Source organism: Exophiala spinifera (genome assembly GCF_000836115.1).
Source record: "Exophiala spinifera strain CBS 89968 unplaced genomic scaffold supercont1.1, whole genome shotgun sequence".
In the NCBI taxonomy this organism is placed as follows: Eukaryota; Fungi; Ascomycota; class Eurotiomycetes; order Chaetothyriales; family Herpotrichiellaceae; genus Exophiala; species Exophiala spinifera.
Window position 1 is genome coordinate 1974465 of NW_015622513.1, and position 13429 is coordinate 1987893.

Sequence of the window (13429 nt, forward strand, 5' to 3'; positions counted from 1 at the left end):
ACTGAACACCACAGAACCTGAAGCAGGCAAGGCCTCGGGTTCGAGCTTGGTTTGGAGCAATCAGACAGCAGCAGCGTCTGGAACTGGTGGGGCCGCAGTGGTGTCACTGGCAGGAGCGTCGCGGGGCAATTGAAATTCACCTGGCCAAGGACAAAGGCAGCAGGCACAGAGCAGTTTGCATCTCGTCACCTTCTTTCGAATGGTATAAGTATCTCGTCTTCTCCCCCCAACCTACCGTTGTTCTTTTCCCATCAACACATCCTCTCGAAACTACCACCATCCAGCAAAAAGTCTTATCAAACCGAACTTCAATCACCAAACCCATCACAATGGATACTATCAAGAACACCGCCAAGTATGTTCCGCTGCCGTGACCTCGTTGTTTGTTCATCTGTACTGACATAAGATTACAGCTTCGTCTCTGACAAGGTCAACGAAGCCACCTCTGGTGCTTCCAAGGAGGCCAACAAGAACGTCGCAAAGGACTCTGATGCGTCTCTCGGAACCCGCGCCTCTGCCGCCAAGGATGCTCTCGGTGACAAAGTCGATGAGAGCAAGAGCTCCGTATGTTTTGACACTCTTGAAGTCTGGTTTGGAAAGTGACTAACATGCACCACAGGCATCTGCTGAGGGCAACAAGCAGGCCGCTACTCACTAAGCGCCTCACACCATCAACTCGATCACACCCGTCTCCTCTGGCTCAAGCATACCTAAAGAATCATCCTCAAATGGAGAAGTGGTCGGCTTCATGACATTAACGAGTATTGAAGAATACACCTGGCACACTTTGCGGGTCTTATGAGCTTGGAACCTATGTATTTCGTACAGAACATGGCACCTCAACAGGTAGTCCATCAATGATATTCTAAACCAAACCAAACCGATACTCTTGTGTTCTCGTGACCTGTGCATAGAAGCTTTCTTGAACTGATCGCGTGCTCATACATTGCGTTTTCAGCGAGGCGGCGAGGACGATGAGGCAATATATAACAGCGTGGCCGTGATCGTGACTATGGACTGAAGTACACACCGCACAGCTCACCATCTCAATACTACTCTGTACGAGCACATTAACCCTCGCTCCCTCTCGGAGAAATTCGCATACCATGTGTTGAATACTCCATCCCCCAGGATTGGAACTGCCTCGTCTGTAGGAGTACGAGTAATCTGTTGTCACGTCTTCGCAAGTAAATCCAAAGTCATGAAGGAGCAATAGTGTCAACAGTCCCTAGAATCTCAATTATCAAACTGGTGGTGCCAGGTCGATATGTCCTGAAGGAGGTCATGCAACGAAGTATTGTATTCTTTCTCTTTGTAATGTTCCATTTTTGACGCTCGGTCGCAACCGAAACCGGTGATCATCTTGTAGGAGGAGAGTCTTGAACAATCAAGGGCCCAAGATGACGAGGACAAGCAGATGCAGATGACCACATCCTGCGGCCCTGAAAGAGCTGTTGCCGGTGCAGTATCAAGACTGGCAGCAGATTCTCGTTACGCAACGCCCAACGTCGGACGTCGTGCGGGAGAGCGAAGATGAAAGCATCACAGAAGAAAATAGTTGCAGGGGCAGAAGAACATTGATGATGATGATGAGAGGAGGAGGAGGAGGAGGAAGTAGAAGCAGACGATTGGCAGGACCAGGAACAATCGGGAGAGCCAGACGTTGGAAGAAGTGCCTGAATTCCGAATCCTAAACCTCAACCTGAACCTCAACCTGAGAGGGAACTCTGTGGTGACAGATACAGATCTTAACTCACAGTATCAAACGACTAGATCGCTGCCTGTGTATGGCCGACCTCGCCGACAAACTGAAAGGGAGTCCTCGCAAGCCTTGAGTGGCCTGGAACATGGTGGGAAAAGACACTGGGACAAGCGAGAATTGGTTGGAACAGAATCGTAGCTCATTCATGCATTGTCTTCATTCCACTTTACACAATCTTCGAACCTGGCTCCGCTGCCTCCAAACACGTCCAGCGCGCTACCGATAGTCAAGTCGACTTTGCCGCCGCTACATTGTCTGACGAGGCTGAGGTCGTCGACCGTCCGGGCGCCACCGGCGTACGTGACTGGAATGGTACACCATCCGGCCAGCTTGCGAACGAGATCCGTGTCGATGCCCTGTTGTAGACCTTCGTTGTCGGCGGCGTGGATCAGGAACTCGGAGCAGTAGGGCTCGAGCATGGAAATGCTCTCTTTTTTGGGCTAGGTCAGTACGGTGATCATGTCGCACGTTTTCTGGGACGGAAACGTAGTTCGAAAGATACGGGGAACAAAAACAAAAACAAACAAACCTTTTGTTATCTCCATCTCAGTAATCGTCTGCCATTTGTTCATGGCGACGAACCAAGTATCCCCTTTCCGTCTACAGCTCAGGTCGATGACGAGTCTGGACGTATCACTGCCTAGGGATGAAAGGACGGATTTCAAGCGGTCCAGCGAGAAGCGGCCGTTGGGAAATAGAAAGGAAGTTATGATGACCTACTGCTGCACATTAGCCCATTGCGTCTTTCCATCCATGACGAAAAATGTTCTTTTGGGGAGGGAAAAGAAAGGGAGGGGGTTAGCAAAGATGTCTATACCTTTTCAGCACCGGCGTCGATCCACTCTTTGGCGTTGGTGTCGTTGATGCCGCCGCCAACTTGTAGATGGCCGGGCCACGCAGCGAGTGCTTCTTTGGCGGCGGCCTCGTTGCCAGGGCCCAGCATTATAACATGCGCCCCGAGCAAATTTGCCTCGCGGTATAGCTGGGCAAAGTACCCTGCTGGGTGTGATGACACATGATTGGTCTTCAGGTCTGACTCTTGCGTGCTGAGTGTGCCGCCGACGATTTGCTTCACTTGCCCCGCGTGCAGGTCGATGCAAGGCCGGAATCGGGTCATCACGATCGGAAGACGAAGAAAGATTCCACGTACAGTGTAGCAGAGAGGAAAAGAGAATACAAGCGTGAGGCACGAAGTACGTGCCCATTGGTTTTTGCAAGGGGACTGAAAAATCTACTGGGTCTGAGCAGGTTAGCCGAACAAGCTTTCAGCCTTGTCCTCCATATGACGAGGCTGAGATACGGGGTAATGCAGCCCTCGTCCATTGACGAGGAGATAGTTTTGAATCCTGTCATGCTACCTCTAAGGAAATACGCGGCTGAATAGTAGAGAGTTGAGTCGGGTAAATAGAGAGCTATCACAAAGCGAGAGGCGCGGGGTGGGCTTCAAGTGTTAGCATAAAGGTTCTTGTTCAGATTGTACAGTGAGACGATATACAAACGACGGAACGAATAGCAAGCTCGAACATCAAGCGGATTAGACCGCCCCAATTCTACGAAAGACTTGAAGTTGGTTTTGCGTCTTATCGAGCTGAGTCCCACTGAAGAGTTGTACCGGAGATTGCTAGGACCAAAAGTGACACTACTGTTCTTAATTGACCTGGACTCACCGAGGATTGCATCGACTTGAAGTGGTAGTAAGGAATCTCTTTGCGTAACCATGTCAACGATGAGAGGTTTCGATGAAAGAGATCTGTCACAACTATGAATTGTGAACTTTCGGGATTAATCCTGCTACTGAGGGATTCAGTCTATATTTCAAGAGTCTGGAAGTGCTATGAAAAAACTGCAATATAGGACGACAAGATAGTGGGCAATCAATATTAATAAGTCGTGCTCAAGTTCTCACAGTCCATGGATTGAATCCAACAGACACATTTGTCCGTATTCAAGGGATCCATCCCGTAGTAGACACTCTTGACACGAGTCCCCGCGAATAGCATAGCACGACATACACTCGCTCATGGCTCAGGCTGCTTGTGTCTACCATATCGAGCATTCGAGCCCAGAGGAAACTCGTCCAGTGGTTGGGAATTGTGAAGGCGAAAGCGAGACCCTAAGAGCCGCCCCAAGGTGCATACTTGGGACACTAAGTTAAGTTAGGCGGCCACCTTTCCTTAACTGGAACGGCAGTTTCCGCCCCTGCGTAATGAAATGTCCGCGCAACAATTTTTATTTTCAAGACGCAGATGCTCAACTTTGTATCGAAGTAGTGAACTTCACGGCCAAATGGACGGTTGCATACTGTAGAGTGTGTAAAGACACTGGACCCTTTGGGATTCTAATTTGCGCCCTGGTAGACGGGAATAGCGCATTTCCAATGCTGGGCAAACGGAAACGAGAGATTGCGGTCGCGCCTCGACGACGACCGCGCATTTCGACGGGCGACGAAGATTCTAACCCTACGACGAGCGCCGATGCAAGTCATGACGTTTTTCGAAAATATTTTGAGTCCGCCTTTGAACCTCTTCCTGACTCGAAAACCGCAGCATCCTTGCATTCAGAAGGCGACGACGGGAGTGGAAGCGAGGGCGCAGGTGCCAGCCCCGCGGGCGACGAAGACAATAACTCTATGAGTGAAGAATCGGCCTGGGAAGGTCTGTCAGATACAGACCAGCAAGATGAAGAGGTAGTAGTTGTTGAGCACAACAGTATAGCCCAAGACCTACAGGACCTCGAATCTCACAAGGAGCAATATAAGACCTTCATGGTGAGTGATGCCGCTCGCCGAACAGCACGATACTAACTGCGATAACAGAGTACAAAACCGCCCAAGGACTCACAGCGAGCGACGAAGAAACCCCCTGAGAAGATGATTGGAGAAGATGACGCATTGGAAGCGCAAAATTTGAAACACGACCTCGATCTTCAACGCCTGTTGAGAGAATCCCACTTGCTGGAACAAGCAAAGTCGTCGTCGATGCCCGGAGCAGAGCGACATAAGGCCATCGATATGCGAATGAAGTCATTGGGCTCCAAAGACTCCTTGTTTCATCAGAAAAGCATGCCACGATCACATCGAGTGGGGATTGTGACCAAGGCGGCAAGCCGTGAGGCATTGCGCAGAAAGGAGGCAAAGGAGAATGGTATCATATTGGAGAAGCCGTCTGGAGAGTCCAGGCCCACGAACCGGAGGGAGCGTGGCGTCGATGTCCCTGCAGTAGGTAGATTTCGAAGTGGCACTCTGAAACTTAGCAGGAAGGATGTCCTCGATATTCAACGTTCAGGCGGGGGAGGTGGCCACAATGCCCGTCGAAAGCGTCATTAACTGCTCCAAACAGGATAGCAGGCCTTGAGAATACTTCACGCATGGCAACCTGGTCGCTCTCGACCGATCTCCCATCCCGGCATCCGCTTCTGAAGCCTACATGGAGTGGCGTGTTTCGGCCTTTGCCAGGATCTTTGAACCTCGGGGAAGCTCACCAGCTTGGATTTCCTTGACATCCCCGGTCTGCTCAAGGGGATGACTACCCGGAACTGGCATTTGGCCTTGGCGGAGTGACATTGAATATGTTGACTGGTGGGAGTGGACTATTCGAAACGTTTGCCCCTTGGCTCGGCCTGAATGGCAGGTGGTTCTCATCGAAGAACATTGTTGAACATTGTTCTTTCGCCGTTGCACCACTTCCTTCCGCCTCGGGACTTCGCGCCACTGTGTTAAGGTTTGGTTTTCGAGCCAAAGAGTCCAACAAAGCTTTGACCTGTCCCTCTATCAGCGTCTCACCATGAGTCGGTTACGGTCTATCCGTGGTGGCTGAGCTTGCAGGGTGTCCCAAATCAGTAATTTATGACGGCCAGTGACTGTTTTGGTACCTCTGCGACGCGACCCTGCGTTCTTACGGACAGAACGGACTGTGTTTTACTGTCGGAGATTTGCCAGGATCAAGGGCTTTCATACCGATTACGCCACTGGAGAGAACTCCATGCCTCGTTTCAGGCTCTGGACGATAAGGTCAGGTTGATGGCAAGGGCATCTCTAAAGTTCTTTTCGAAGCCTCGAATGCGACGATATGCGCCAATGCTTTACAGAGTCATCGTGCATGATTGCAGCTAAAGAACCGCCCTCGTATGCAAAGATGATGTGCAGCATGGCCACCGTGCCTACTTGGATCGCCTCGAAAGTCCAATCGCAATAATTACGGAGAAAAAAGGGACCTTTCAAAGTACGGTGACATCTGTGCCGACGGCAACTCGGCCTTTGGTTTGGCATCCACCAATGCGGCTGCGGGAGGAGAATTAATCCTGAAACGTAGCGCCATCTGGCTGGTGCAGGCCATGGCGCGTGCATTGCAGATTCCGGAGAGACCAATCCCTCAAAAGGCAAACGCATGGGCGCCGATAGCGATGGTGCCCTGTAGCCTATAAGCTGTCCCTAGCAACCCAGCATGAAACTGTCGTCCAAGCGAGCACGCCAGTCAGGAATCGAATGTGCCAATCGAGAAAACATCGCCGCAGTCGAGGTCGCAGTTGCCAATGAGAGAGCCTGTGGGGAGGCCCCTTTTACTGTACAATACTCCTGCTGGGGACAGCGAAGAGTTCGTTGCTCGCCAATGTGCGAGGCGAGCAACAGGGCGAGGAATAGTCACTGTAGTCCGTTTGTGGAGATCACTGTGACAAGTTGACAACACAGAGAGACACTGCCTGTCAAGCTTGTGATAGGGGAGGAGAAGATCCCGCGCTCATCTTGATCGCTCGGTCTATCCGGTGTGCGATGCTTTGATTTGTCCATGGGCCTTCAGGTCGACTCCCTTGCGATCCAATCACTTCGGACTCGTCGCGTTCTTCTGCGCCTGCGCTCAACCAAACATTTATTATATACGACAACTATCCAACGAGGACATCCTGCCCCCTGAAAATGCTGCATAGCCGGAGACCTGCCGAAATGATCGCCAAATTTTCAAATGGCAGCTCGTAAATGGGATTGACCATTGACTGTCGATAGTCGCGCACAAGGAGTTGTTGTGAACTTGTTGTGACCTCAATTACGCTTATGCAATGGCGGGTCGTAGGTGTCAAAGTCCACTCAAGATAATATCCCCTAGTCTTCGCTTTTTCCAATAAAGGGGGCCACTTTGTCAGTTGAAGGCATGTTGACTTCGGAGGACATCCTGGATTCTGTTAGACAGCTTAGACGCAATAGGTGGCTGAACCCGACTGCATCCAACGTGCATGACAGTGAGCACACTCTATGGAGTTAGCTCCTCGCTAGGCAGGTTGTTAACACGAAGCAGTACTGGGTATCCCTATGATGATCTAAGCTCAGAGGCCACAGGCTGAAACTGGTGGTGCTTTTGGCGGCGTTTGTTTGAGATGCGTTTGAAAACCGTCAGGGCGCTGGACAGTGGACAGTGGCCAGTCTGGCCCGGGCGCCAAAGCGGGACAACCAGCTGCTGTGCTCCATCCACCCATTCGCCCACCCGGTCTGCCCTTCGCAGCCACTCGTTTCATCAACCAGACTTCTCACGGACCAGTGACCACGTTCAAGCGAGACGCCGACCATGAGGGAAGCGGGCAAGGGCCTCCTCACGATCAAAATAGCAACTTGCGAGCATGGCCGCTTTGCGGAGTCACGATTAGGTTGATGCTTGGCTCAAAGCATTGAGCGTCCATTTCACGCACCGGCGAACAGCAAGAAGCATTACCTGGAGTCGCGCGTTCTCGATGCTGCATCCAGAGTCATCCACGTCTGATATGGATACGATTGGCACTGAGCCTACTGTTCCAAGGCATCAAGGATGTACACTCGTTTTTACAAGTATTGCCGTCCTAGACGGGTCAAAAAAGGCATACGCAATTGCCTATGCACATTCCAAAAATCAGACGCAGGATCTGTATCATGTACCGACTATATCACAGGCCCAAGGCTTGCTGAGATACGGACTACCGGTCTTCCGAGGATCTAGTTACGGAGTACCCTGCCGTGCTCAGGTGTAGCTTACTGGACATGCAGTCTGGAAGATCACCACCATCGCACAGTGGAGCAGCTCGTCCTTGTACCTGTTCTAGCGCGCAGGCCAGTGGGACAGACCGAGAGCCTACTGGCCCGATTGTTGCCGCGTTGCCCCCAAAGATAGAGCGAGCAGTCCAAAGAGATGCGAATACCAGCATCCAGCAAGCGGCAAACATGGCCCCAGGCTGGGATGCACCTGTGCCTTGCAGAAGGAAGGTCGGACAGCGGATGGCCAGTCAAGCATATTTTCGTCAATCCCGAAGATGCGCAGAACTGCCAGGACGAGTGGCAGATGTGGTCCGCAATGGCGTGGTCGAATGGATGCATGGAAAGAATGGAGAACAGGGTGTCTATCTTCCCTGGAGTAGCATCGACGACCAGTGCTCTGCGGACACCCTGGTCGACATCCCTTTCTGCCTCTGGCTTTCTGGCTGGCAGTAGCGCCTAAGGGCCAGTAGCTTACCCGGACTGGGCTCCCCTAGCCTCAAGAGTCTCTTAGCCCGGCCCACGATTGTCGTCCCCCTCTCCCCCTACAACGCTGGGCCGCTAGGCCTGGGAGGTGCCTTCTTGCTAGTCACCGAGCGGCGAGCTTAAGTAAAAATGAGACCCATCTGCCCAGTGCAGCGAGCACAATGTCTGCCCGTCCACCTAACTAATCTACCTACCCTTTGTTCTTGTTTCTCGCTTCTCGCACTGGCCGGTCTCACTCCTCCCGCCTTTCCCTCTACTACTACTCATACCCCAGTACATCTTCGTCCTCATCACTTCTACTACATCAACTCACCCTCTCTTTCTTCTGTTCTTTTAAGCCTCATCTCTCCCCTCTCTGTTTCAACTGTGTTGCTAGCACTGCGACTTTTCCATCCTTCTTTTCCCGTCCTCGGCTCTGCCCTAGAGGACTCGGAGAGCCTAGCTTCTCTCCTTATCCACTTTCGTTTCACCTGCTCTCGCTTGCAATCACTCGAGACAGGAGCCTCACCACGTCTGGACGTACTGCGAAAGCTGGTCTCTCGCATTGACTCCATTTACATCATCGGCACCCATCGTTCGCTATACACAGAGCATCATAACAATCGCCTGCTCCTCGCCGATTTCCTGGCCTGATCTGTCGTCCTATCCTCCCCTATCCGCTACCGCTACCCTGAGTTCGGGTCATACCACTCGTTCCAGTCCTATACCAACATCAATTACGAGTGCATAACCTGCCTTGTACCGTGGATAGATAGAAGTGACAAGAGTGGGAGAGTCAGTGACGGCTAACCCCCCCCAATCCATACCACCGCTGTCGGTCGCGTCGACATCTCCATCCGCGATCAATGTACCCCTCAAGTGGTGCACCCATGGCCCAGCCTCAGAAACCCGAGACTTTTATGCTCTCGAACGAAGCACAACAAAGCTTACCGCAAGACGCGCAAGTCGCTCTCCAGCAAGTCGACAACCTCAAATACTTTCTCATCTCCGCCCCTGTGGATTGGAGTCCCGACTCTCTGATCCGAAGATTTCTCCTTCCAACTGGCGAATATGTCTCCTGTGTCTTGTGGAATAACCTCTTCCACATCTCCGGGACTGATATCGTGAGATGCCTTTCATTTCGATTCCAAGCCTTCGGCCGCCCGGTCAAGAACCCCAAGAAGTTCGAAGAGGGGATTTTCTCCGATCTGCGAAATCTCAAGTCCGGGACGGATGCTTCATTGGAGGAACCCAAGAGCCCGTTCTTGGACTTTTTGTACAAGAACAACTGCATCCGAACACAAAAGAAGCAGAAGGTCTTTTACTGGTACAGTGTGCCCCATGACCGCCTGTTCCTCGACGCTCTGGAGAGAGATCTGAAGAGGGAGAAGATGGGTCAGGAAGCCACCACCAAAGCTGTCGCTGAGCCAGCGCTGTCGTTCGAGTTCGACTCGTCACAGTCCCTCTTTGAACAGCTGACAAAAGCTCAACAAGCCAATTCGTCATCATTTGCAACAGCCAACGCAAATGTAAATTACTCCCAGTCAACCTCCCCCGTCCTTCGTGCAACGGACTCGATGCCTCCTCCCCAGATGATGCCTACTCAGATACCGCGATCTCAAGAGCAGCCACCTGCAATGTATACTAGCATGGCTATGCAAACACCCATTACAACCACGGCAATGTCGCGGGAACAGGATTTCTCCGCCATCGCCTATGACCGAAACGGTCTTCCCTTTGACCGTTCACATATGCGACATGCATCTATGCCAGCCTATATGGAATACTCACCTGCTCCTTCATTCGTGTCTTCACACTTCGAGGACTACAGCACAAGAGGCCTGTCGTATGAACCCATCACGCCTCCTCAGCATGCAGTTCCGGTTGGCGCGGAACCAGCCTACATCGCCAACGAGGACACCGGCCTCTACTCGGCCATCCCGGAAATGCAACCCATGCCTGCGTACAACCCAATGGCTTCCCTGCCCCCCTCTACTCTAGCAGGTCCGACCTATGCTGCTGCACCTCGTCCTTTCCCACCTGCAAATGTATACTCAGTCATTGAAGGCTCCCCAACATACAAAGCGCGAAGGAGGCGCTCCTCGATCCCTTCTTCCATCATGAATGCAGTTGCGGCCAATGCCGTTGCTCAAGTCACGCATGGTATGAAGGCACATGTTCCTCAAAGGCCCAGCGACCTTCGACGCTCCATGTCCAGCTCCGTCCTACCCATTGCAGAGGGCGACGAGTCCGGCGATCACTCCCCTTCTGGACTCTCACACAACTATGCCGCATCATTTGCCCACAAGGTAGACCACCTAAACGACTATTCGCGTCATACAACACCGCTAGCCAGCCTGGAAGAAGACCCCGTGCAATCCATGGGCATGGTAACTGGACCTGAAGGTATGCCTGGTCTTATTGGAGACGACATGCATCCCGCTTCAATGCATGCTAGTCCTGCAGTTCGGTTGGAAAGACCGGGGCCAGTCCGACGAGCACGAAGTGCAACCATGATGGAGCTTGGTGTACCGTACAAGTCACATTCCTGCCCAATCCCTAGCTGCGGGCGACTTTTCAAGCGGCTCGAGCACCTCAAACGGTATGTAAACCTCCTTAATTTTCCTTGGCGCCTACTGACACATTCTAGACATGTCCGAACCCACACTCAAGAGCGACCATATGTGTGCCCTTATTGCAATAAGGCCTTCTCCCGGTCCGACAACCTTGCTCAGTGAGTTTTCCCTGATGGACCATTTGTCGTGCACTAACATTTTTTCAGGCACCGCCGCACTCATGAATCTCAACACGACGGCCAACCTGCTCCCACAACCAGTGAAGAGGAGCTTGAAAATGAAGAAAACGATTTCGGCTCCATGGATGAGCTCTCTTCCCCAGATGAGGTCACTCGACCTACAAGCGTCTCTGGCATGATGGCTATGTCGATGCCACCACCATCAACGCTTGTGATGCAATCTATGTCTCAGTCCATGTCGCAGCCAATGATGGCTCCGAGTCAACTAGTCCAACCTTCCATGTTGCAAAATCTCTAGACATATTATGACACGAAGCTCATGATTCCTACAAAGGACGAAGACACAGTGCTATATTTGTTCTTTTTGCGCACTTTTGCGAGGGTCGGGAAAAGAAAGGATGATGTGCTCATGACGAACGAGAGTTCAGCCTTCGATGGCGAACAGCGAGCTCTTGGACCTTCTCTCCCTCGAAGCATTTAGCTACAATGCTTCTAGGTCTGTATACGCCTTTTTTGAGAGTGCTGTATACTTTGGGTGGTCTTTGGGGCTTGTTTGACGTTATAATTTTTTGGTTGGATGATTCCCAAATGGTTTAGGTTCTTTCTGACATCGGGCCACGAAAAGAAATGGCACCGGCTGGACCAACTGTACATATATATACTTTTCTGTTATCTACTGCAGGCATTTCATGCATTGTTAACCGTTTTTCATATATTGAAGAAAGAAGTTAACTATAATTCGCGGGGTTCTAATGGACTGTCTGGACTCTTGTTGTCTTATGAGGCTGCTGGGGGGATGTTGGATATGCTCTAGTAGTGATCCCTCGTCTTCAACAGCTGGGACTGACGTCCCCACAAAGTGGGATGGTCCGGCTTTATGGTCAATGAGAAGCTTTCGTTGAGAATATCTTGTGATTCATCGAGCTCACGTTGGCAGCTGGGTGACGGCGATGAACCATATCATGTTCTGCCTGACCGGTGGTCGTCATCTGCTGGAACCAGGCATCTATTCCAGCATTTGACCATCCGAGATCCCCGTTTATGCACACAGTGGGACAAGTCATCTATAGCACACAAAGTGAATAAAGCAGCATCGGCCGGTGCAGGGCAAAGCAACACTGAACCATAACGCATGGAAAAGTGGTTCATTCCTTATCTCGTCTATATGGAGTTGTGATGAACTCTTGCTCTTTCCAAGGGGATGTGGATGGGTGAGAATGGGACTTTCCATCACCGCAGACGAGCACTCTGGCTTCTTCTCCCAACGACCACTTCCCGTGCTGCTTCTCTTTCGCCTTCGTCCTCGCTGTCGTCCCGGAAGCCTTCCTCCAGTTCTCGATTCAGCCGTTGGTCCGAGTCCATGGCGGCATCTTGAAGCTGGTTTGCGGTTCGAGTGGCCGCGGCCATGTTGGAAACCTGGCGCTCCATCCCGTGGCGGCGCTGGTCCCGTTCCTGCACGTCGAAACCGACCATGGCTTCGCCAGACTCGACGTCGAAGAGATCGCCATCTGCGCTGACAACACTGTCACGCCGCCTGAAGCGGGTGCGGAATGCCCATGTCGACGGGAGGAAAAGTCGCATGAACGCTCCCGTCATCCGGTCACGGACGGACGACGGTTGTAGGGCGTCGGGGAGATGAGAGGTTAACGAGGTCGACTGGAGAGGCAGATACTGCGAGTACCGCGCTCGATGGCGGCGGTAGAGTGGCAACAAGGCGTGGAAGACGACGAGGTATAGTGCTGCGGCGATGAAGATTGGGATTAGGACTGTCTATTGGCGGTCACCCAGGTTTATATAGCAGTCAGCGTGTGCGTTCTACGCGAGAAGAATGATATGCGCTAGGGTTGCTGCAGCATCCTTCATGCGGAGGCTTTTGTCTGTACCGACCTGTGTGAAGTTCAAAAAGCCGGAACCGGCCATCTTGTTGGAGTCAATGGTGCTGGTCGTGGTGGTGGTGACTTCAGCCTGCACCGGTGGTGCTGCTTCGGTCGAGGCTATGTTGCCCGGGATGGAGCGTGGGAAAAGATAATCCATCACCATGCCGCCATCGTGGGCGGCTCTGATGGGATGGAAGGGCGCGATTGAATAGATATAAAGCACAAGGACTCCGTGCCGTTAGTAAACTTCGCACAGGGCGGTCCCGTAAAGAGACAGAAGTGGTTCGCTGTCAGTCAGGTTTAGGAGGACGTGCGTGAAATTGGCTCTATCCCTCACTAGGCGTCCCGGGGCCGGGAGTGGTGGGAATGGGAGGACACGCCTCAAGTTGGCTGACAGCCCGCGCATGGGGCCTCGTTACGTGCCTACGACTGTCATTTATTGTACATACGGATAATGCGAGGACTTTACAGTCAGTACTCTGTGGTGCCGGTGGACTCATAGTAGTGTACTCAGAGCAAAGAGTGCTCCGGAGACGCCGTCTTTAAGGTTTGTTTTTAAACCTCCGATGCCACGGTCC

General features: G+C 52.1%; 5 protein-coding genes across 5 annotated transcripts; 3 read left to right on the top strand and 2 right to left on the bottom strand.

Moving 5' to 3' along the window:
- Positions 1-329: 329 nt before the first annotated feature.
- PV08_00739 (uncharacterized protein) lies at positions 330-658 on the top strand (the record flags this gene model as incomplete). The annotated part of the gene is made up of 3 exons (XM_016375104.1): positions 330-355; positions 414-564; positions 620-658. 3 exons carry the CDS (start codon positions 330-332, stop codon positions 656-658), a joined length of 216 nt encoding a protein of 71 aa, XP_016240380.1.
- Positions 659-1905: 1247 nt separating this feature from the next.
- Positions 1906-2879, bottom strand: PV08_00740 (1-(5-phosphoribosyl)-5-[(5-phosphoribosylamino)methylideneamino] imidazole-4-carboxamide isomerase; the record flags this gene model as incomplete). Its single annotated transcript, XM_016375105.1, has 3 exons — positions 1906-2192; positions 2292-2478; positions 2580-2879. 3 exons carry the CDS (start codon positions 2877-2879, stop codon positions 1906-1908), a joined length of 774 nt encoding a protein of 257 aa, XP_016240381.1.
- Positions 2880-4139: 1260 nt separating this feature from the next.
- PV08_00741 (uncharacterized protein) lies at positions 4140-5087 on the top strand (the record flags this gene model as incomplete). The annotated part of the gene is made up of 2 exons (XM_016375106.1): positions 4140-4529; positions 4578-5087. 2 exons carry the CDS (start codon positions 4140-4142, stop codon positions 5085-5087), a joined length of 900 nt encoding a protein of 299 aa, XP_016240382.1.
- A 4022-nt stretch (positions 5088-9109) lies between these two features.
- PV08_00742 (uncharacterized protein) lies at positions 9110-11272 on the top strand (the record flags this gene model as incomplete). Its single annotated transcript, XM_016375107.1, has 3 exons — positions 9110-10821; positions 10870-10953; positions 11002-11272. The coding sequence occupies 3 exons, from the start codon at positions 9110-9112 to the stop codon at positions 11270-11272; spliced, it is 2067 nt and encodes a 688-aa protein (XP_016240383.1).
- Positions 11273-12204: 932 nt separating this feature from the next.
- On the bottom strand, positions 12205-13014 carry PV08_00743 (uncharacterized protein; the record flags this gene model as incomplete). The annotated part of the gene is made up of 2 exons (XM_016375108.1): positions 12205-12744; positions 12862-13014. 2 exons carry the CDS (start codon positions 13012-13014, stop codon positions 12205-12207), a joined length of 693 nt encoding a protein of 230 aa, XP_016240384.1.
- Between the last annotated feature and the right edge of the window lie 415 nt (positions 13015-13429).